Genomic DNA, 21644 nt, shown 5'->3' with positions numbered 1-21644 from the left:
TAAGAAAACAGCGTGTCAGTGTTCCGTCGTCCTCGTCCTGGAACGAGTCATTGGTCCTTCGTACTCCGACTACCGATGACTGATGTTGGTCCGGGCGGCGATCTTCTTAGAACTTCCTTTGCCGCTACGCTCTTCATCATCTTTCCGCTTGCTGCCTGTCTCTGGAGCTTCGAATTTACCCTGGGTTGCTGGATCATTATAATCATTATAGGGCTTCATTCGAAAAACGTGGACCGTATCTCTGATCTTTCGCCCTCTTGTGTCGGGGTCGAAATATTCAACTTCATAAGTAACGTCAGACAACTGTTTTACAACTTTATAAGGTCCAAAGTAGCGTCTGAGGAGCTTCTCAGAGAGACCAACCTTCCGAACAGGAGTGAAGATCCAGACGAGGTCACCAAGCTGGTAGGCATCAAGGGGGTGTCTCGGCGATCGTTTTCTTGAGCCTGCAGCGTGCGGAGTTGAGCTAACTGCCGAGCTTCCTCAGCTCTGGTTAACACCTGGCCGATATAGTCTTCGTCCACGTCATCAGGATGTAACGGAAACACAGTGTCCATTGTCGTCGTCGCCTCACGCCCATGCACCAGGAAAAAGGGAGTAAATCCCGTGATGTCATGTTTGGCAGTATTCTAGGCAAACGTCACGAAAGGTAGCACCTCATCCCAGTTGCTCTGCTCAACATTGACGAACATTGACAGCATGTCGGCCAAGGCCTTATTAAGGCGTTCAGTAAGCCCGTTAGTTTGCAGATGGTAGGCAGTCGTCATGTGATGAGTAATGTTGCACCGACAGTTTACCTCTGTCACAAGATTCGACTGAAAAACTTTCCCTCGATCTGTAATTAACGACCTTGGGGCACAATGTCTTCGACGAGGAATTTGGCTACCTCGAATGCCTCGGCTGTTTTCATGGCTTCTGTAATGGCATAGCGTGTCAGATAATCAGTGTAAACAATAATCCATCTATTGCCAGTAACAGACGTTAGAAATCGTCCGAGGAGGTCAATCCCAACACGCTGGAAAGGCGTTTCGGCTGGTGAATTAGTACGAGTCGGCCAGGTGGTTTCTGAGGAACTGCCTTTCTCCTCTAGCACTCTCGACAGTGCGACACATAGTGACGGACATTCCTAAATAAACCTGGCCAGAAAAATCTCTTGCAGATCCTATCGTATGTCTTAATAAATCCTAAATGCCCGGCCTCAGGTGTGTCATGGAATTTCTGTAGAACATCTAAGCGCATGTGTTTTGGAATCGCTGGTAGCCACCTCATTCCAAACGGATCAAAATTTTTCTTGCTAAGTAACCCATTAACTACTTTTAATTGTTCTTTCACATCCTCTGACCGATTTAAGGCAAGCATAATTTGAGATATCATGGCGTTCTTCATCTGCTCAGCAAAGAGATCCTGGAGTGCAGCCAGACAGTCGCTATCTTCATCAAAGTCTTGATGGTCTTGCACAGGGTTTCTTGAGAGAGACTCGGCATCTTGGTGTTTTTTTCTACTTTTGTACACTATGGTAATGTCATACTCTTGAAGACGTCGTGCCCACCTGGCAAGTCGTCCTGTTGGATACTTAAGACCTGTCAACCAACAAAGTGACTAATGGTCTGTAACAACTGCAAATGGTCTTCCATAGAGATACTGTAGAAATTTGCACATGGCCCATATCACAGCAAGACATCCTCTTTCTGTAGTTGACTTGTTTCTCTTGGCTTTTGTAAGTGTCCTAGAAGCATAGCACCTTCTCTTTTCCATCCGAAATTTTCACCAGAACAGCGCCAATCCCATACCCACTGGCATCTGTGTGTAGTTCTGTAGGCGCTCTCTCATCGTACAGACCAAGTACAGAGTCAATCTTCACAGCTTTTCGCAACACATCGAAAGAATCTTGTTGAGCACCACCCCAGATAATTTTAGCGTCGGCTTTTAACAGCTCTTGGAATGGCCTGGCTCTGATACAAAAGTCTTGGATAAAACCACGGTAATAAGAACATTATCAGAGGAAGCTTCTCACATCTGTAATACTTTTAGGAATAGGAAACCTTTTCTGGGTCTGGCCGCACACCTTCGTTTGACACAAGGTTTCCAAGTATTTTGATTTCTTTTGCGCCAAAGAGACACTTTCTTGGATTAAGTTTCAGTACGCCTTGTTGGAGACACTTAAGAGCGGCCATCAGTCTTTTTATATGTTCATCAAATGTCTCTGAGAACACTATAATGTCATCTAAATAACAAAGAAAAATCTTCCACTTCAGGTGACAGAAGATTATCCATCATCCGTTCAAAAGTTGCTGGTGTATTACACAAAACAAACGACATTACCTTAAACTCATACAGGCGCTCAGGGATGATGAATGTAGTTTCCTCGCTATCAGCCTCATCCACTTTGATTTGCCAGTATCCCAAGTACATGTCCATGGTTGAGAAAAACTTAGCCCCCTTCAGACAATGTAGTGTATCGTCAATTCGTGGAAGAGGGTAAACGTCCTTTTTAGTTATCTTATTAATCTTCCTGTAATCAACACAAAAGCGCCAACTGCCATCCTTCTTCCTGACGAGGACCATTGGTGACGACCATGGGCTCTGCGAAGGGTGAATGATGTCATTCTTCTTCATTTTCTCTACCTCATCGCGAATTATTCGACGTTCCCTTGCTGACACACGGTATGCTCTCTGGCTTATTGGTTGATGGTCTCCAGTGCTAATCCGATTCTTAACCGTCGATTTGTCTAATTTGCTCTCCACCTGTGGATTGAAACATTCAGAGAACTCTTGAAAACTCGCAAGTAGCTTCTTCTATTGTTCCTTAGTGAGATCTGGTGATAGTCGAGCTAGAAGATCTTGTCTCGTAATGGTAGCGCCAATTTCGCCCACAGACTCGACATGGGAGGTTTTGTGATTCTCAGCTGTTTGGTAGTTAACGGCTCAGCGTTTGTTATGCACATACGTCTTGGAAGGATCTGCGGTTCTCGGATACAGTTAACTATCCACAATTCACTGAATCTGTTCTTAAACGAGACGACAGAGGCTGGGATGACCAAGTTATTCTTCAGTGGTATGCTTATGTTACATTCCACTACAAGATCCATGGGTTGATGCATGGCATGACACATGACTGTTTCCTTTCTCGCGCTGACTACAGGAATGATCACTTCATCCAGCACACATAGTCTCCACACAATCGGATGCGCATCTTCCTGTCCACAGTATCTCATCTCGTCTAGCATAATGTTCGAGCGACCACAATCTGTAATTGCCTGAGAAGTTTTCGAAAAGTCCCATCTGAGAATGACGTCAGGACTACACTCTTATAAGACTATGAATTCTAAGGGCTGTGTATGGCCACTTATGCTCACACGAATGACACATCTTCCTGTATGTTTTACAAATTTCCCATTAGTCACCTTCAGCAGAGATGTTTTACTGTCGATGAATACGGTTTTCTACAACTGGCGACGGTACTTCTCCGAAATGTTTGAATATGATGCTCCAGAGTCCACAATATCCTGGGCTGGTCGGCCATCGATGAGGATATCGACGCAGTTTCTTATCATTTTTGTAGTGATCGACGGCGGAAGATTTTTCTCTTCGGAGACCTCACCTCCAAAGAAGGTCGCACCCTTTAGTTTTCCGAGTTGCGGCGGCAACGTGATCGGCTGGAGCTCTAAATGACGATGGAGACTTTCATCGGCATGTTGTGGAGCGTCCTCTCCAGCGGCTAGCTTGCGGCGATGGTGACCTACGTCGTCCTGCACCCACACCTTTTTGTTCATCTTCTTCGTCCCGGAGTTGGCGGCGGCTAAGATCGGTGTGCTGTCTGCTGGCGCAGGCGTCATCAAATATCCGCCGCCTTTCTCGACAATAGCCCACTACATGTCCCGGTCGTCCGCAGTGAAAACATACTGGTTGGTTATCTTGGGTCCTCCAGACGTCATTCTTCCCTGGTGCCCAAACAGTTTCCTAATGCGGCATTGTAGGAACGTAACTCCGCCTGGGTCTCAAGTTTTTCACCGTTTTAAAGGGAAATGAAGGACGAGAGGTTGGGTTCAATGCCTATTCCACTTCCTCCCTTATGACCTCTTGAAGCGTCTCGGTTTTTTGCTCGCCGTGCAATCCAAGTGCCTTCTGAACTTCCTCCCTCACTATCTGACGAAGAACATTTGTGAAATCAGTTGCTTCCTCCATCACAGACATCGATACGACGTTTGGAAGCCGTTCAAACTTCTTGCATGTAATTATTTTTCGGTGTATTGTCTCGATATAATGGCACCATTTTATGAAGTCGTCTGCTGTCTGCACCTCCTTCAGGAGTAGGGCTTGATACATGTCGTCAGCAACACCCTTCATGAGATGTGCAACCGTATCTTCCTCCTTCATTCTAGGATCCACTATTTTACACAGCTCCAAGACGTCTTGAATGTAGGATGCTGTAATTTCTCCTGTACGCTGTGCCCTGCACCTTAATTTATCTTCAGCCTTGCACTTCTGTCGTTGTGTGTCGTCGAAATACTTGCGCAGTTCCGCCTGGAATACTTCCCAGCTTGTGAACTTCTCCTCATTGTTCTCATACCATTGCTTGGCATTGTCCTCCAAGTAGAAAAATACGTTAGCCAAACACACGGTGTCATCCCATTTGTTAAATTTGGCTTTACGCTCATATACCTTGAGCCACTTGTTTGGATCTTGGCTATTGTCAACCCGGAAGGATGTCTCATTAGGTGGCACACAGTTGCTGTCGTCGCAGTATCCTTTCTTTCAGGAGTGCTAGTCCTGCAAGGTTCGCAGGAGAGCTTCTGTAAAGTCTGGAAGGTAGGAGACGAGGTACTGGCAGAAGTAAAGCTGTGAGTACCGGCCGTGAGTCGTGCTTCGGTAGCTCAGTTGGTAGAGCACTTGCCCGCGAAAGGCAAAGGTCCCGAGTTCGAGTCTCGGTCGGGCACACAGTTTTAATCTGCCAGGAAGTTTCATATCAGCGCACACTCCGCTGCAGAGTGAAAATCTCATTCTGGAAACCTCCCCCAGGCTGTGGCTAAGCCATGTCTCCGCAGTATCCTTTCTTTCAAGAGTGCTAGTCCTCCAAGGTTCGCAGAAGAGCTTCTGTAAAGTTTGGAAGGTAGGAGACGAGGTAGTGGCAGAAGTAAAGCTGTGAGTACCGGCCGTGAGTCGTGCCTCGGTAGCTCAGTTGGTAGAGAACTTGCCCGCGAAAGGCAAAGGTCCCGAGTTCGAGTCTCGGTCGGGGACACCGTTTTAATCTGCCAGGATCTGTTGAATATGGCTCGAACTGAGGATTCCCGCCACGTAAACGGCGAGTCTGTCGTGGCCTGTGTCATCGATAACGTGTGCTATCACAAGTTCCAATACCTGGCGCCTCCACCAGAATAAAGTCACTTGGAAGAAGGTGTAATAAAATGAATGACGAACATTAACTTCACTTAACGAAGGTTTACTCAGCACTTGCACATACAAGAGCGTGGAGCGAACTGCCTCCGGCCAGAACACATACGGTATACTCGTATATACAGTTACAGAACATTCCAATAAAATGATTCTTGTGGATAATTCTAGAATGTACTCGAACCGAATATAGAAATTAAAATTTTCCAGTTCATGACTCTCCATGCGACAGTCTAGTATCATAACCACAACACTACGGTGACTGTGTTATTCGCCTTCTTTTGCGACAATATATTTTGACCTTGAATTTTAATTCCACTCTGGAACGCTTCTTTTATTTCGACCATTGCTTCTTCGATGTATAGACTGAGCAGTAGGGGTGGAATACTACATCGCTGTCTTACGCCTTTTTAATCCGAGCTCTTCGTTCTTAGTCTTCCACTCTTATTATTCGCTCTTGGTTCCTGTATGTGTTGTGTATTACCCATCTATCCCTATAGCTTATGCCCATTTATCTTAGAATTTCGAACATCCTGCACCATTTGACACCTACGAACACTTTTTCCAGGTCAACAATTCCTATGAACGTGTCTTGATTTTTCTGTAGTCTTACTTTCATTATCAACCCAAACGTCAGAACTGCCTCTTTTGTGCCAAACTTATCGGCATCTAACAAATCCTCAATTTTCTTTTCCATTTTTCTTTATATTATTTTTGTGAGCAACTTGGATACATGAGCTTTTAAGCTGATTGTGCCATAATTCTCGCACTTGTCGGCTCTTGCAGTCTTCTGAATTTTGTGGATGATATTTTTCCGAAAGTCTGATGGTATATCGCCACACCAACGTGAATAGTCGTTTCACTGCCACTTCCACCAATGATTTTAGAAATACTGATGGTATGTTATGTAAGCCTTCTGCCTTATTTTATCTTAAGTCTCTCTTTTAAATTCTCATTCTAATGCCGGATCCTCTATCTCCTCTGTATCGACTTCTGTTTCCTCTTCTATCACATCATACAAATTTCTCTTTCATGGAGGCCTCCAGTGAACTCTTTCCACCTGTCCGCTCTCTCCTCTGCATCTTACAATGGGATTCCCGTTTCAGTCTTAATATTACCACCCTTGCTTTTAATTTCATCGAAGGTTGTTTTGACTTTCGTTATGATGAGGACGAACGAGTCGTCGCCAGTGTTGACTGGTGGCCAATGCTAAATAGAAACATATAAATCACAGCAGGTTTGTCAGAAACGTCGAGAAGGTGCTGGCTGTATGATCGGGATCTGCAACGACTAAAATAATTAGAAGACGTTGGTAAAAAATAATATATATTGTATTTATATGGTTGTACAGGATTCTTCTTGGCTGCGTACATATAATTAGAAACAGATAGCTATTGAGCCTCACTTAGGCACTACGTTTCTAAGCGCCTTGTTAGAGGTTGCTTCCTATCAGCTGAAGGCTGTGCTACTTTACTACTTGACATCCCGAGCGAGAGTGGACGAGAGCTCGCTAGACACTTTATACAAGCCGCGGAGCCTCTCGCGGGTCCAACGATACTAATACGGACCGCGATCGATAACTGCAATCCCTAACAAGTGTGGTAGCGAACGTTGATACCGCAACTTTTCTATATGCTGAGTCAGTTCTTCCGACAATCATTTGCTTTTCGTTTTCTTCACTCGTTTATTTCATTCCTCAGCGACTAGTATTTTTGTATTCCTGAATTTCCCCGATCATTTTTGTACTTCTTTCTTACATCGATCAGCTGAAGTATTTCTTGTGTTACCCATGGTTTCTTCGCAGCTACCTTCTTTGTAACTATATTTTTCTTTCCCATTTCTGTGACTGCTCTTTTTAGAGATGTCGACTCCTCTTCAACTGAACTGCCTACTGAACTGTTTCTTATTGCAGTATCTACTGCATTAGAGAACTTCAAGCGTATCTCTTCATTCCTTAGTAATTACGTATCGCACTTCTTTGAGTATTGATTCTTCTTGACTAACCTCTTAAACTCCAGCCTACTCTTCATCCCTACTAAATTGTGATTTGAGTCCGTATCTGCCATACTGATCAATGCAGTTCAATATCCTCATGCACTTTCCCTATCTCTGCATCTTCGGGTTTGGACGTCGGCATATATACCTGAACTACCGTTGTCGTCGTTGGTTTGCTGTCAATTCTGATGAGAACAACCCTATCACTGAACTATTTACAGTAACGCACTCTCTGCCCTACCTTCCTTTTCATAACGTTCTACCTTTCTCTGCTGCTGCCGTTATTTCTCTATAGTCATCTGATCAGAAATCCTTATTTTCGTTCCATTTCACGTCACTGACGCCCACTACATCTAGTTTGAGCCTTTGCATTATCCTTTTCAGATTTTCTAGCTTCTCTGTCACGTTTCCGCCTCCCGACTCGTAGGACGTTATCCTTTCGTTGATGATTCAGTCTTTTTCTCATAGTCACCTCCCCCTTGGCAGTACCTCCCCCTTGGCAGTCCCTTCCCAGGGATCCGAAGGGGGGAAGGGAGGGAGGGGGAGCTAGTCTGGGATCTTTCAGCAATGGAGACATCATCATGACATCTTTTCAGTTACAGGTCACACATCTTGTGGATACTCACTATGTGTTTTTAATACAGCGCTTTTCATTGCCTGCTGTATCCTCATACCATTGATAATTGCTGATTCTTCCACCTGGGCAGTTTCCCACCCAAGGGGCATGAGAGCGTTTGAATCTCTGTCCGCTCCTCCGCCCTCTTTGACAGGGCCGTTTGGAGAATGAGGATGATTGGAAATCTTCGGTCGCCAGTGCTGATGAATTTTATTCAAAGTTTAAACGGTGGCGGGGTTCTAACCCGGAATCTAGGACGTTTTCATTACTACTCAAAGACGGTACCCCTAGACATCGGATGCACTCTGTATGTTGACACTTAAATGAAAACAGCTGTGTAGAGCTTGCTTTATGGTGACTTACATGTACAGCTCGGCGGCGTTGACGTATAGGCGTAATCGGGGCAGGGCGCCTGCTGCACTGTCTGTGGAGCGGCGGTCCCCCAGCACTGCCAACCGTCCCATGTGTGAGGGCATTGTCCTTCCCCACCTGAAAGCAGATATTGTGTTGTTTAACCCTCTCCTGTCGTTGCGTTCCGCTCTTTCGTCCTACGAAGTTCAGCTTTTCCTTTGCTACCTCAAACAGATTCACTGTTATCTACAATGTAAGAGACAGATCGGAGAGAGAATAAGACACGTAAAATAATTATTTAACCACTCATTCTAAGACCTTTAAATGAGCGAAATAAGGATAACCGATGAAAAGTGGTGAAAATCCATGAAAAATGAGACAAAAGTAAAAACTAGTAAGAATCTAATTGCAAAATGGATCCACTTTGTGCTCAGTATTCCACGACCGGGAATTGGGAAGATAAAATATCAATAGTCACATTAAGCTTGTGATCTAAAATGACCTGAAAAACCCCCAATAGTACCTTATCATACAAAATACACTGATGAGCTAAAACATTATGGTCACCCGAAAAAGCAGTTATTCTGGGTGGCAAAGATTCGAGAAGCCATTGGTAGGTTTCCGGAGATGGTGAGGTTTGCCAGCTCCAGATCGAATCCATCCAGCGGTTTGGGGTCGGAGTGCCGTTCAGCGTGAAAGTGGTTTTAGGCCGTTTCTCACGTCACACTAGGTTAATATTGGGCTGTTTCCCACGTTCCGCCTCAGATACACCTTACACAAACATTTAGAACACTTTCTCACACTTGCACACAGAATTTACTCCATACACAGACAGGTGGGTACACTGATTCTGGCCTGGGAGCAGAATAGGAGACTGGTGACCTTAGCTGTTTGGTCTCCTTAAATATTATTCAGCATCAATGTCTACTCACAGGTCCCGCAATTCCCCTCTAAATTATGGGCAGGCGGTTTGTGGGTACGGAGCTGGCGTGCAGTAGCTTGCCAGATGGGTTCCACTGAGTTCAGATCATTTAAATTTCGTAACTCAAGACGTCAGTGTCAATTCACTGTCATGTTCCTCAAACCACTGCAGCACCAATCTGGCCTTGTAACACGGAGAGCTATCCTGATGGAAGATGCTATCGACGTTGATAAAGACATCAAGCATGAAGGGATGCAGCTGGTCCGCAGTAACGTTCTCGGTATCCACAGCTGCCATTGTGCCTTTGATTACTATGACTGATTTTATAAAAGCCTAGGTGAGTGCCCATCATAGCATAGCACAACTCCCACCAGTCTGCATCCGTGGTGTGTTGCATGCTCCGAGCAGCTGTTCAACTGGACAACAGCGTATCTGGACTCAACCATCGGCCCGGTATAACAAGAAACGTGACCCAGTATAACAAGAAACGTGATTCACCAGATAAAGCGACACATTTCTATTGAGACAAGGAGCAAACACGATGACTCTGTATGCACTGCAGTCGTAATTGATGATGTTGTTTGGTGAACATGCGAACAATTCAACAAAATTCGTTGAATGGTGTGCTTTAAAGCTGTTGTATTTGCACGACCATTGTACTCTATCGTCAGATCTGTCACAGAGAGCCGCCTATCCTGCTATGCAGAGAGCGAGAGCCTGCGAATTCCACGTTTGGTATTAGTTCATCCATTCCACTGGGAAGATGCGGTCAAGGAACATTCAAGAAATACGCAATACTGGTCCTGTCAGTATTGGAAACCTATTTCGTTGAGACACAAATACTTTTTTGAAAATGAATAAGCTATTACCTTTAGTGATAGTGCACAATGAATAAACAGAAAACGTTCCGTCCTGATCTTCCCAGTTGAACGGTGTACATTTAGATTCGACACTTAACGTATTAAGCTCTATTTAATTTTTTGTGGCATATTCAGTACCACATAACTCTGGTATAGACACCAAGTTTTTCACAAAATTGTAAACAACGTTGTCTGATAAAGCACAAACTGAAACCACCCATTACTTAATGAGCAGTATGAGGATTAAGTGAGATATACTTAATCAGGTATACTTTTCTTCTGTGAGGTATTACTTCATACTGAAATTAATAACGATTAGCAATTAGTACACTGAAAAAAGAATTAGACACTGTCCTTATATAATTATATGTTATAGTAAAAATGCACGATAGATTTCAAGACATTGGTCCATTCTTATTCCTAACACTTACCCTGATCAGAAACCGCACTTGAACAACATGCCTCTGCTGCCCTATAACAGCTCACCCAGTTGTCAAAGAAACGGTCTTCAACAAATGAGGCTGCTATCATCTTACTAGCTCTTGGGTCATCTGGATTGAAGAATACTGGGACTGTTTTGTTTGCCTGAAACATTGGCACATCACATTGAAAGTTATTGAAAATACAAGATATATCAAAGATTAAACAGTATGCAGACATACATAATGGAATTGTATTAGTGCAAGAGGAAGGAGACTGTCACCATTAACAGGTTAAGCTACATGGCTGCCATCAGAACGATCCTCCATTTATATTTAATACCTTTTCCAAACTACTGTAACTGTACAGTTGAAGGTGATTTCCTGAATTTTTATTAAAGTATGTAAGGTATAGAAAACAAAGGGAGATCTTAAAATTGTGGATTACTTCTCATTTCAATTAGTTCTAAGCTATTTGAACTATTAAGTACTTACACACACACACACACACACACACACACACACACACACACACACACACATATATATATATATATATATATATATATATATATATATATATATATATATATATATGAACTCTGTGTGTGTGTGTGTATGTCTGAGATCTTCTGTCAAACCCCTGGATCGATTTCAACCAAATTTGGCACAGAATCAACAGATCTCATGAGCGTCTGTGCTGTGATATTTATAACATCCTAGCTCTCCTAGCTCCAACAGGAACAGCGATATGGGAAAAACGCGCTTTTCCCACTTCCTGGCATATAGGCTGGCCTGCATGACAGGCATGTTATGTGGTCCTGCCGAATCAACCCGATTTGCAGGGCAGCCTACACATCAGGGATGAGAAACGGTTCTGCAGGCCTTGATATGTAAGCTGCTCTGCATGTCAGGTGTGTTGTGCTGAAGTAGTATCAGTCTGCTTCATCAACCTGCCTTGCATAGCGGCCTGTACATCAGGGGTAAATAAATGATTTTCAAGTCCTTGGTATATAGCCTGCCCTGCGTGACAGGCATGTTGTGGGAGTTGTATTGGTTGCTTTATTGAACTGTGTTGCAGAGGCTAAATGTGCTAATGAGTAGATGGGAACAGGTTGAGACTGATGGAGGAAAGGATAGACAGAGTGAGATGGAGGAGGAAATTGACAGAGAGGAAGGAGGAGGGGGAGGTGGATGAAGTAGATGGAAGGTATAGAGGGATGGTGGAAAGGTGGAAAAAAGAAGAGGGAAGGCTGAGCTGGAAAAAGAGAGAGGGTGGTTGATATGGTCAGAGGGGGGGGGGTGGAGGAGGATATGATAAGAGACTAGGGGGTAGAGTAAATGAACAAAGAAAAGGAGAGGTGGAGATTAAGAGACAGAGAGATTGGGAAGGAGAAGGTAGACAGATAGCGGTGGAAGGATGGGATGGACAGACAAAGGGAGGAAGAGGTGGAAAGAGAGAAGTGAGGGAGGAAACGTGTTCATTATATGTGTCAAATGTATAAGACGCCAAAGCCTTGGGGAAAAGACAAGTATATCTGCCCTGGTGTCCAAAATTAAAGCAACAAACAGAAATTTTTCAAGGTTGCGTTTATTTTGCCACAAAATAGTATAAACAGGTGATAGTAAAGTAGAAACAATGTAAATAATACAGAACATAATCAACAGCAACATAAATAACGGTCGACAAAAATGTTCTTTGCCTTTTTTTTTCGACTTAACGCATTTTAATACACGTTCTGACAACTGCTTAATGTGCTCAGTATGGGGTGTGACCACCTCTTGCACCAATACAGGACTGACAACGATGGGGCGAGCTGTGAATAACGTTATCAGTCTCATGCAACACTGCTCAAAAGTCTTGGAGAGTGGTTGGTGGATGCTGACATGATGCAAACTGTCTCCCTAGTGCATCCCAGACATGCTCTATGGGATTCAAATCGAGAGAGCGAGCAGACGACTACATCCGTGTAATATCCTCTGTTTCCAAAAAACATCAGCCACCTGTGCTTTATGGGGTCGAGCATTATCACCCATCAATATGAAGTCTGGACCCACAGCACCTCACAACAAACCTGCATGAGATCCCAAGATCTCCTCACAGTACCTGGCAGCAGTTAAATCTTGCTGATTAACCCATACAGTTCCATGTAGAAGGTTTCGAGTGGTCAACATAATCCCTAACCACACAATTAGGGGTCATCCTTTACATCGGTCTCTTTCCACAATGTTTGGGTTCCGAAATCGTGTTCCACGTGCCCTCCAGATGCGAATCCGTCAAGAATCACTCTCCAGACCAAATCAGGACTCGTCAGTAAAAAGAACGTTGGCCCACTGTTTGACTGTCCAGATGGCATGTTGACTTCTCCATTCTAGACGATCCCCTCTGAGAACACACGCCAGAGGTAAACAGATAGCAGGTATTCAACAATAAAGGCCACTCTACTGAAGCCTTCTGTAGACCGTTTGCCTCGATGCAACACGTCCAGCGGATGCTTCGAGGTCAGATGCCAGTTGCAGTGCAGCAGTAAGGCGGTACAGTCGTGCCCTTACAGTCAAATAACGGTCCTCTCTTTCTGATGTCACAAGTGGTGGGCTCCGTCCTGGCCTCTGGGATAAAGCTTAGGTCTCTATAAAACGTCAACTTATTCGAGAAATAAGAGAACTACTCATATTAAGCCATAGGACCACATCAGTTTGCGACTCTCCTGCTTCCATCCCTCCTATGGCCCTCCACAGCAGAGAGTCTGTAGGCGCCTTCTCTCTGCCATACTGCACCGTCTGTGATTGTGTGTGGATGTGGGACTACCCTGATAACACTACCCTGCTTGACAGGTGCTCTGACGTCATCGTTGGCGTGGTTCCCCACTGATCGGAATGCCATCTTCCGTGTAGAACACGATCGTAATGACATCTTTGATAGTTTGTATGATTATATCCTGAATTAGTCACAGGATGAGGAAATAGCAATTTTTTGCTTTCATTTTGGACACCAATGTATATAAAGTAACTTCACTTTAATTCTGTCCCACAGTTATGAATGTTGTACTCAGTTTTATACGAAATACTGAAAGTAATTTGAAATAAAATGAATAAATAAACACCTGATTCATAACATAACCTTCGCATCAGATTACAATGTCATGCATTGTCACCTGCCTACGCTCTTGTTTTTCAGAGAAAAATAGGGACCCCTCCAGACAAAATCCTTTATTATCCCATAAATACTAAAGTATGCTGGTGAAAGTGGTGTTCATTGTATAGCCATGATGTAGTTTCTCCTCTGTAGTCATGTGCTTTTTATTCTTTTCTTTCTTTCCATCTCATTTTAGTAACAACTATTCCATTCAACGTATATTATCCAGTTTATCACAAAAGGGAATCATGAAAAATTCATTCTCAGAATCCTCTCTTAAAATAATCACTTGAGCATTCTTAACTCATCTACAGATACAATTTGGACATTGGTAAATTCAGCATACTTTATTTCTTCCAGACGGCTTTGCCATACCTGGAATCAGGATACACGTTTTTGTTGTTTTGACATCTGCCTGATGCAAACATTATTTATATCTTTTTGCTCACCCAGTAATGTTTTGACATCTATATGGCATCTTCTGTGGCTCAAATTTATTTCTGTAAAGTATAATATCAAGTTTATAATCATTTAAAGAGAATACCCTTTTTCTTATGGATGAGGCAGAATACATCAACAGAACAGAAGAATTTATAGAAGAGATCATTAAAATAATCAATGCTCTCACCATGAGAACCAAAAAAACGTAAAGAAACTTCCAAAATCTTCAAAATTGCAATCACGAAAACTAGAGCCAAATACATGACACAAATGAATCCCAAAGCACCCAACCTCAGTAGTTTACCAAAGATACGTCCTGTCCAATTTCACTTTAGTTAATTTCAGAAATGCACCATGTTACCACCTAGCTAGATACACACATGCTGTGCTACAAAAATTGTACACATTCACAAACAACAGAAACTTACAAATCACCAACAGACTGATGGAAAAGGTAAAAGACATAAATGTCACTTAAACAAGAAACCTAATATCTTTTGACATCACATCCATGTACACAAAAATGCCAGTAGGAGGAATAATCAGCACTGTTAAAGAACAACTGAGAAATAAGAGCACACAACAATTGCACACATAGATGAAACTGAGCTATCCTAAAGATCATAACAGAATAGAATTAATTCACTTTCAATAAGAAGTTATATCTTTAAAAGGATGGCCTAACAATTAGCTCACCAATCAATGGTCTACTTGCGAACGTATTTCCGAACCACACTGAAAACAAAATATTCAAAGAAGTTATACATCTAAAATAATACAAGATTATATACCGGTTGCAGTACGTGGACAGTATCATTTTATTGATAAACGAAACAGAGGGGTTTTCCAAATAACCCAAATTTTAAATCGGAAACACGAAAAACATCAAGCAGAGATTCAAAGCTGGGTAGGAGGATACACATTTTTTTATAGAGGGCACATTTTATGTATCTGATGTAGTGATTAGTTTCTGTTTTGATTCAACAAAGGTTTGCCCATCTGAGATACTTGAGTCATGAATCTGTAATTCGCGCCACGTCTTGTTTCCTGACCCGCCCAGCCGGTTGGATTAGGGATGATCTCGAGGAAGAGATTTAAGTTTAATGTCCCATCATTAGCGATGGAGCAGAAGCTCGGATTAGGAACGGATGGAGAAGAAAATCGGGTGTTCCCTTTCGAAGGAACCACTCTGGCATTTGCGTTAAGCGATTTAGGGAAATCACGGAAAATCTTAATCGGGATGGTTGAACGTGAGTTTGAGCAGTCGTCCTCCCGAATGAGAGTCCAGTGTGCTAACCACTACGCTACCCCGCTCGATGGGCTGATCTCGAGCTGGGGCTTGGAAAGGGGGCGCGGTTGGTGCCGTTCGTGACGCTGCGGGCGCCACTCCGATCATGAATGAGAGCAAGCTGGACTGACCAGCGGACGATCTAGAAACAGTTGGGCATTGGAGTTGCGAGAGGCTGCGCGCAGCGGGCTTCATTCCGGTGGCAGCACTGGAAGACCGCCCTGAGTTGTCTTGTGTATTGCAATCCACTGTCTGTGATACCGTGCGCATCGTAAGCACGACCGTCCATGCTGTACAGTGGTCCTTCAAGTTGGCGTTCCAAGGAGCTGTTCACTGGACCTCATTAAAGATCAGCGTGGGGCTGGCCACTGAGTGCACACAAACAATCAAGTGGGGCAGTTGTTGTCCGTTCCTGGTCGAGAGGACGGCGATTTCACTGGAGACGCGAACAAGGGCTTCAGATTACATGAGAAGCAATAACGGTGTGCTTTACAGGCCGACAGCAGTATTTAGGCCAGTCGATACGTACAGGACCGCCGAAGAACGGACACAGCAGTACGTGGTAAAGGGAGTGGACCCCAACACCCCAAACAACACAGTACAAGCGGCGCTTAACTTCCTTGGATTCGACTGCAAAAGTGCTTCCAGGATGACAGGCTTCCGCTCCCACCACCGTCTACCACACTACCTGGTCGAGATGGCCGACACGGCCGCCTCCCGCGGCCTTCTGCAGATAAAAAGCCTTCTGCGGATGGACGTAAGGGTAGAAACCTACGAACCGCCACAAGTCCCCCAACAATGTAACAACTGCCAGCGGTTCGGTCATTCGGGCCTCCGCTGCGGCCTGGCACCCCGTTGCCGCGGATGCGCTGGCAAACACGCTTCCAACGCATGCACACTAATACACGAAAACATACGCCGTTGCGCCAACTGTGGCCAAGCCCATGCGGCCAACTACAGGGGCTGCAACGTATACAGAGAGGCGCAGAGGCGCAAAAACCAACAGTCGAAGCCACCGAACGTCATAACACGACCAAGGCCCGCACCAAACCCTGTCAGGAACGGTGTGTCGTTCGCCATGGCTACACGCCCTGGAGGAGCAGTGCAGGCCGCGGAACCTCTGCGCCCAGCACACACACCTATCACAACCGCTGCGACAGCAACACAATCGTCTCAGCCAACACGACACTGCACCCACACCGGTACCAACACCAGCCCCCAGAAACAACACGACCCCACCCCCTGTAGCCACTGCCTGCGAACCTACACATGACACACAAGAAAACACACTAACACAGGGAACCCCAGAACCAAAAACCCAGAGAAGGCGTAGGCGAACACGTGGAAACAGGAGCGGGAACACACGCGCACCACAACAGAATACCCAGCGACAACAAAACAATGCCACACAGACACACAGTCAGCAAGCCAGCAACACCAGCACACACACTGCTCCTCCCCCCACCACATCTAATACACAGGCACCTCAAAATGTTCCACATAACAACAACACAAGCGCCAGCCCATCCATAACGTCAACACCCGCACCAGCGGCCGCTAACACCACAACTGAGCCACAGGCCGACACACACAACGCCAACACAACATCTGGGGGTTTATTGGAAACACTATTCCCCCGTCACACGACCACCCAGATCCTTCACAAGATCTGGGCGGCCGTCGCCACACTCTTCACACAGCTCACGACTGCCCAACCCGGGCAGTACTGGGCTGCCATACAAACAGCGTTCACCACACTGTTTACACACATACATGGATAACACACCACACCCCGCCCCCATCGCAAACAACCAGACACTGACACAGATCCTGTTCTGGAATGCAGACGGGATCAATAACAAAAGGGCGGAATTCGCCGCGTTCATGGAGCGTAAGGGTATCATTATCGCACTGCTGAGCGAAACTAAGCTCAAACCACGCAACCAACTAAACTTCACCGGCTACTGCGTCTATCGTACCGACCGACCGGACGGCTCCGGTCACGGCGGAACAGCCATCATCATACACAAAGACATAGAACACACAAACATAGTGCTCCCTGAACTCGAAAAACTAGAGGCAACCGCCGTCAGGGTCATGTTCAACGGAGCCTACACTACACTGGTGTCAGTATACAACAGCCCTAAAAACATCAAAACACGCGACATCAGCACAATACTCAACATATCACCTCGCGTAATAGCCGCTGGAGATCTTAACGCAAAACACCCGGACTGGAACTCACGAATACGAAACTCCAACGGCAAGAAACTATACGAACATGCACTAGGACGAAACTACATCACACTAGCGCCGACCGAACCGACGCACATTCCGTACCGGAGGGGACACAGGCCAGACGTGTTAGACATGGCCCTCATCAAGGGCATAACAACGACACTCAACGTTGCCGTTGAAAACGATCTGCCCTCAAATCACCAACCCGTTATACTGTACATTGAAGAAACACTGCAGAACATGGAACAACGCAGGATGTTAGACTACAGGCGCGCGAATTGGACCCAGTTCAAGGAAACGCTTGACAGTCGCATCCCACCAACCCACGCGATTAACGAGACAGCCCAAATTGACGAGGCAGTCGAAAGCCTCACCGGCGCCGTCCAGGACGCAATAGCCAACACTATACCAATCCGCACGCCACAACAACACAGTGCTGCCCTGCCCCAGGAAATCCTGGGCCTAATCTCAATGAGGAACCGCCTCAGGAGACACTGGCAGCGTACCAGGCGCCAGCACTTCAAACGGCACATTAACAGGCTCCAGGGTATAATCCGGGAAAAAATACAAACATTCAAGACACAACAGTGGGACCAGAAACTCGAAGGGCTAGACACCACGCGGCCTGGCGTGTGGCAGCTAGCCCGACACTTCACCAGTGAGAAACTGTACACCCCCACGTTACAAGGGCCAGACGGACCAGCATATTCTGCGGAAGAAAAAGCGGAACTGATGGCCCTCACACTCGCAGCGTCATTCACACCGAATCTGGATCCCTCAGACCCAGCATTCACACTTGATACGGACCAGGAGGTCACACGCATCTTGGCCCAACCAGCGCGCAACAACATCCGACAAGCTAGTACAGCTGAAATCAAATGGGCCATCATGCATACCACCGCTAGGAAGGCCCTTGGTCACGATGGCATTCAAAACCGTGTCCTCCAGGAGTTCACGGACAAAGCTGTAGACTACCTAGCACACATTACGAATGCCATACTCAAACACCAACACTTCCCCGCCTTTTGGAAGACGGCCAAGGTCCTGATGTTCAGGAAGCCGGGGAAAGACCACTCCCTCCCACAAAATTACCGACCCATCAGTCTGCTGAGCGCGCTCAGCAAGATCGTTGAGAAGGTAATATTAAAACGACTCACCAGGCACTGCATCACAAACGACACCCTGAGACCGGAGCAATTCGGTTTCAGGAATCACCACTCAACAACACAACAACTTCTCCGCGTCGTTGAATACATAACACACGGATACAACACAAGCAAGGCAACTGGGGCGGTGTTCCTGGACATCGAAAAGGCTTTCGATCGTCTATGGCACAACGGCCTAATACGCAAACTCAGTGACGCAGGGTTCCCCGACGGGCTCGTAAGTCTCATACACTCATATCTCACGGACAGGAGTTTCAACACTGACGTGCAGGGCAAACAATCGACACGACATGGTATACAGGCAGGAGTACCCCAAGGAAGTATCCTAGGGTCCTTACTGTTTAACCTCTACATAAACGACCTCCCAGCTACACATAACACGACGGTAGCAATCTACGCGGATGACACTGCCATCCTTGCGCAAGATTGGAAGCCGTCTAACATTAACTCACGACTACAGACCGCACTCAGAACGGCGGAGCCTTGGCTGGTGAAATGGCGTGTTAGAGTAAACGTCGACAAGTGCGAGGCCGTTCTGTTCACTAGAAGACCGAAGCAACTGCGCAAACATCAGCACTGCAACCCAATAACACTACACACACGCCCAATACGTTTCCGCGAGAAGGTCAAATACCTCGGTGTCTGGCTGGACAGGAAACTACTCTGGGGGGACCACATTCAACACGTGACCAACAAAGCTAACGCGAGGCTCAAACAACTCTACCCTATGCTTAACAGGCGTAGCACACTAAACAGGAGGGTGTCTAGGTCCATGTACATGACACTTATTAGACCCCTGATGACGTACGCAGCCCCTGTCTGGGGATACGCTGCGCCAACTCGCCTGCGCCGTCTGCAGCTCATACAGAACAAAGTACTCAAAATCATAAGCAACGCTCCGCGCTACACACGCATCGCGGACCTTCACCGGGAATACCGGCTAGATACTATCTTGCAGGCATTCCAAAAACTCTCCACACGACTGTACAATAACACGAGACACTCGCGCAACCCGTTTATCCTTTCTCTGGGTAACTACGACCACAACCATAGATGGAAGCATAACAGACCAAAGACATTACTGGCTAGGAACTGAACATCTATGGTCTATAGAACGCTAACACGACAGTACTGGCGAGCCCCTGCAACACAGTTATTACTGGAAACCCAGATGTGAGACTAGCCGAAAAACAGGCAACCGCAGGGAAACCGTACTGTACACAGCACGCAAACCAGCCACACACACCCCCCTACACAGTCCGTGAGCCGATCTATGACCGATCGCCCACTAATCCACAACGACCTTGAACTGTTGCAGGGACGCAGCAACTGCAGCAAGCGCCGCAACAAGCTCCAACAACGACAAAGGTAACGATGCACGATACCTCGACCTAACACAACCACACCTTGCATGCACTGTCGCAGATAGCAAGCCGCTACTGCCCTTACTACCCGTCCTACTGTCGCAGAGGTTTTTTTCCCTTGGCGCTGGCCTTGGCACTTTTTTCCTCTGCTCTTACAACCGCTACCCTTCGATCGTTTTCGACCACTTCTATCTCCTGATGGACCATGTTAATGAGTAGTCTTACCCAGACGCATGGATAACATCACAGCCTGCATCCTGTGACGCCTGATTCAAAACTAACATGCATACGGAGGTGACAGTAGAACTTTTGTGTTGGTCACCACGTTGGTGCGGGCGTGGAGGGGCCCCATCCTTTTTGAAAAAAAAAAAAAATTAGTCCAGTCGAGTGATGCAACATAGTATGCAGTGAAGAGTACAGGCTGTGCACTGTGTGCATCGTATGGTCGGCAATATTATACAGGGTGGTCCATTGATAGTGACCGGGCCAAATATCTCACGAAATAAGCATCAAACGAAAAAAATTCAAAGAACGAAATTCGTCTAGCTTGAAGGGGGAAACTAGATGGCGTTATGGTTGGCCCGCTAGATGGCGCTGCCATAGGCCAAACGGATATCAACTGCGTTTTTTAAAAACAGGAACCCCCGTTTTTTATTATATATTCGTGTAGCACGTAAAGAAATATGAATGTTTTAGTTGGACCACTTTTTTCGCTTTGTGATAGATGGCGCTGTAATAGTCACAAACGTATAAGTGCGTGGTATCACGTGACATTCCGCCAGGGCGGACGGTATTTGCTTCGTGATACATTACCTGTGTTAAAATGGACCGTTTACCAATTGCGGAAAAGGTCGATATCGTGTTGATGTATGGCTATTGTGATCAAAATGCCCAACGGGCGTGCGCTATGTATGCTGCTCGGTATCCTGGACGACATCATCCAAGTGTCCAGACCGTTCGCCGGATAGTTACGTTATTTAAGGGAACAGGAAGTGTTCAGCCGCAAGTGAAACGTCAACCACGACTTGCAACAAATGATGATGCCCAAGTAGGTGTTTTAGCAGCTGTCGCGGCTAATCGGCACATCAGTAGCAGACAAATTGAGCGAAAATTGGGAATCTCAGAAACGTCGGTGTTGAGAATGATACATCAACATCGATTGCACGCGTACCATATTTCTATGCGCCAGCAATTGCATGGCGACGACTTTGAACGTCGTGTACAGTTCAGCCACGGGACGATGATAGATTTTTTGCACGCGTTCTATTCAGCGACGAAGCGTCATTCACCAACAGGGTTATGTAAACCGGCATAATATGCACTATTGGGCAACGGAAAATCCACGATGGCTGCGACGAGTGGAACATAAGCGACCTTTGCGGGTTAATGTATGGTGCGGCATTATGGGAGGAAGGATAATTGGCCCCCATTTTATCGATGGTGCAATGTATGCTGAT

At 45.7% G+C, this 21644-nt stretch overlaps 1 protein-coding gene across 1 annotated transcript in view; it reads right to left on the bottom strand.

Annotated features, from left to right (window-relative positions):
* LOC124549370 (calcitonin gene-related peptide type 1 receptor-like) overlaps positions 1 to 21644 on the bottom strand; it is a 125667-nt gene that overhangs the window by 93386 nt on the left and 10637 nt on the right. The window contains exons 2-3 of the mRNA XM_047125239.1: positions 10567 to 10720; positions 8366 to 8491 (exon numbers count right to left, since the gene is read on the bottom strand). Coding sequence (XP_046981195.1) covers positions 8366 to 8491; positions 10567 to 10666 — 226 coding nt within the window. The 5' untranslated portion in view covers positions 10667 to 10720. The remainder of the gene's footprint in view (positions 1 to 8365; positions 8492 to 10566; positions 10721 to 21644) is intronic.

The sequence above is a fragment of the Schistocerca americana genome, chromosome 1 (assembly GCF_021461395.2).
Source record: "Schistocerca americana isolate TAMUIC-IGC-003095 chromosome 1, iqSchAmer2.1, whole genome shotgun sequence".
NCBI lineage: Eukaryota > Metazoa > Arthropoda > Insecta > Orthoptera > Acrididae > Schistocerca > Schistocerca americana.
Note: the sequence above shows the minus strand (reverse complement) of the source record. Positions and strands in the feature narration are given on the sequence as shown.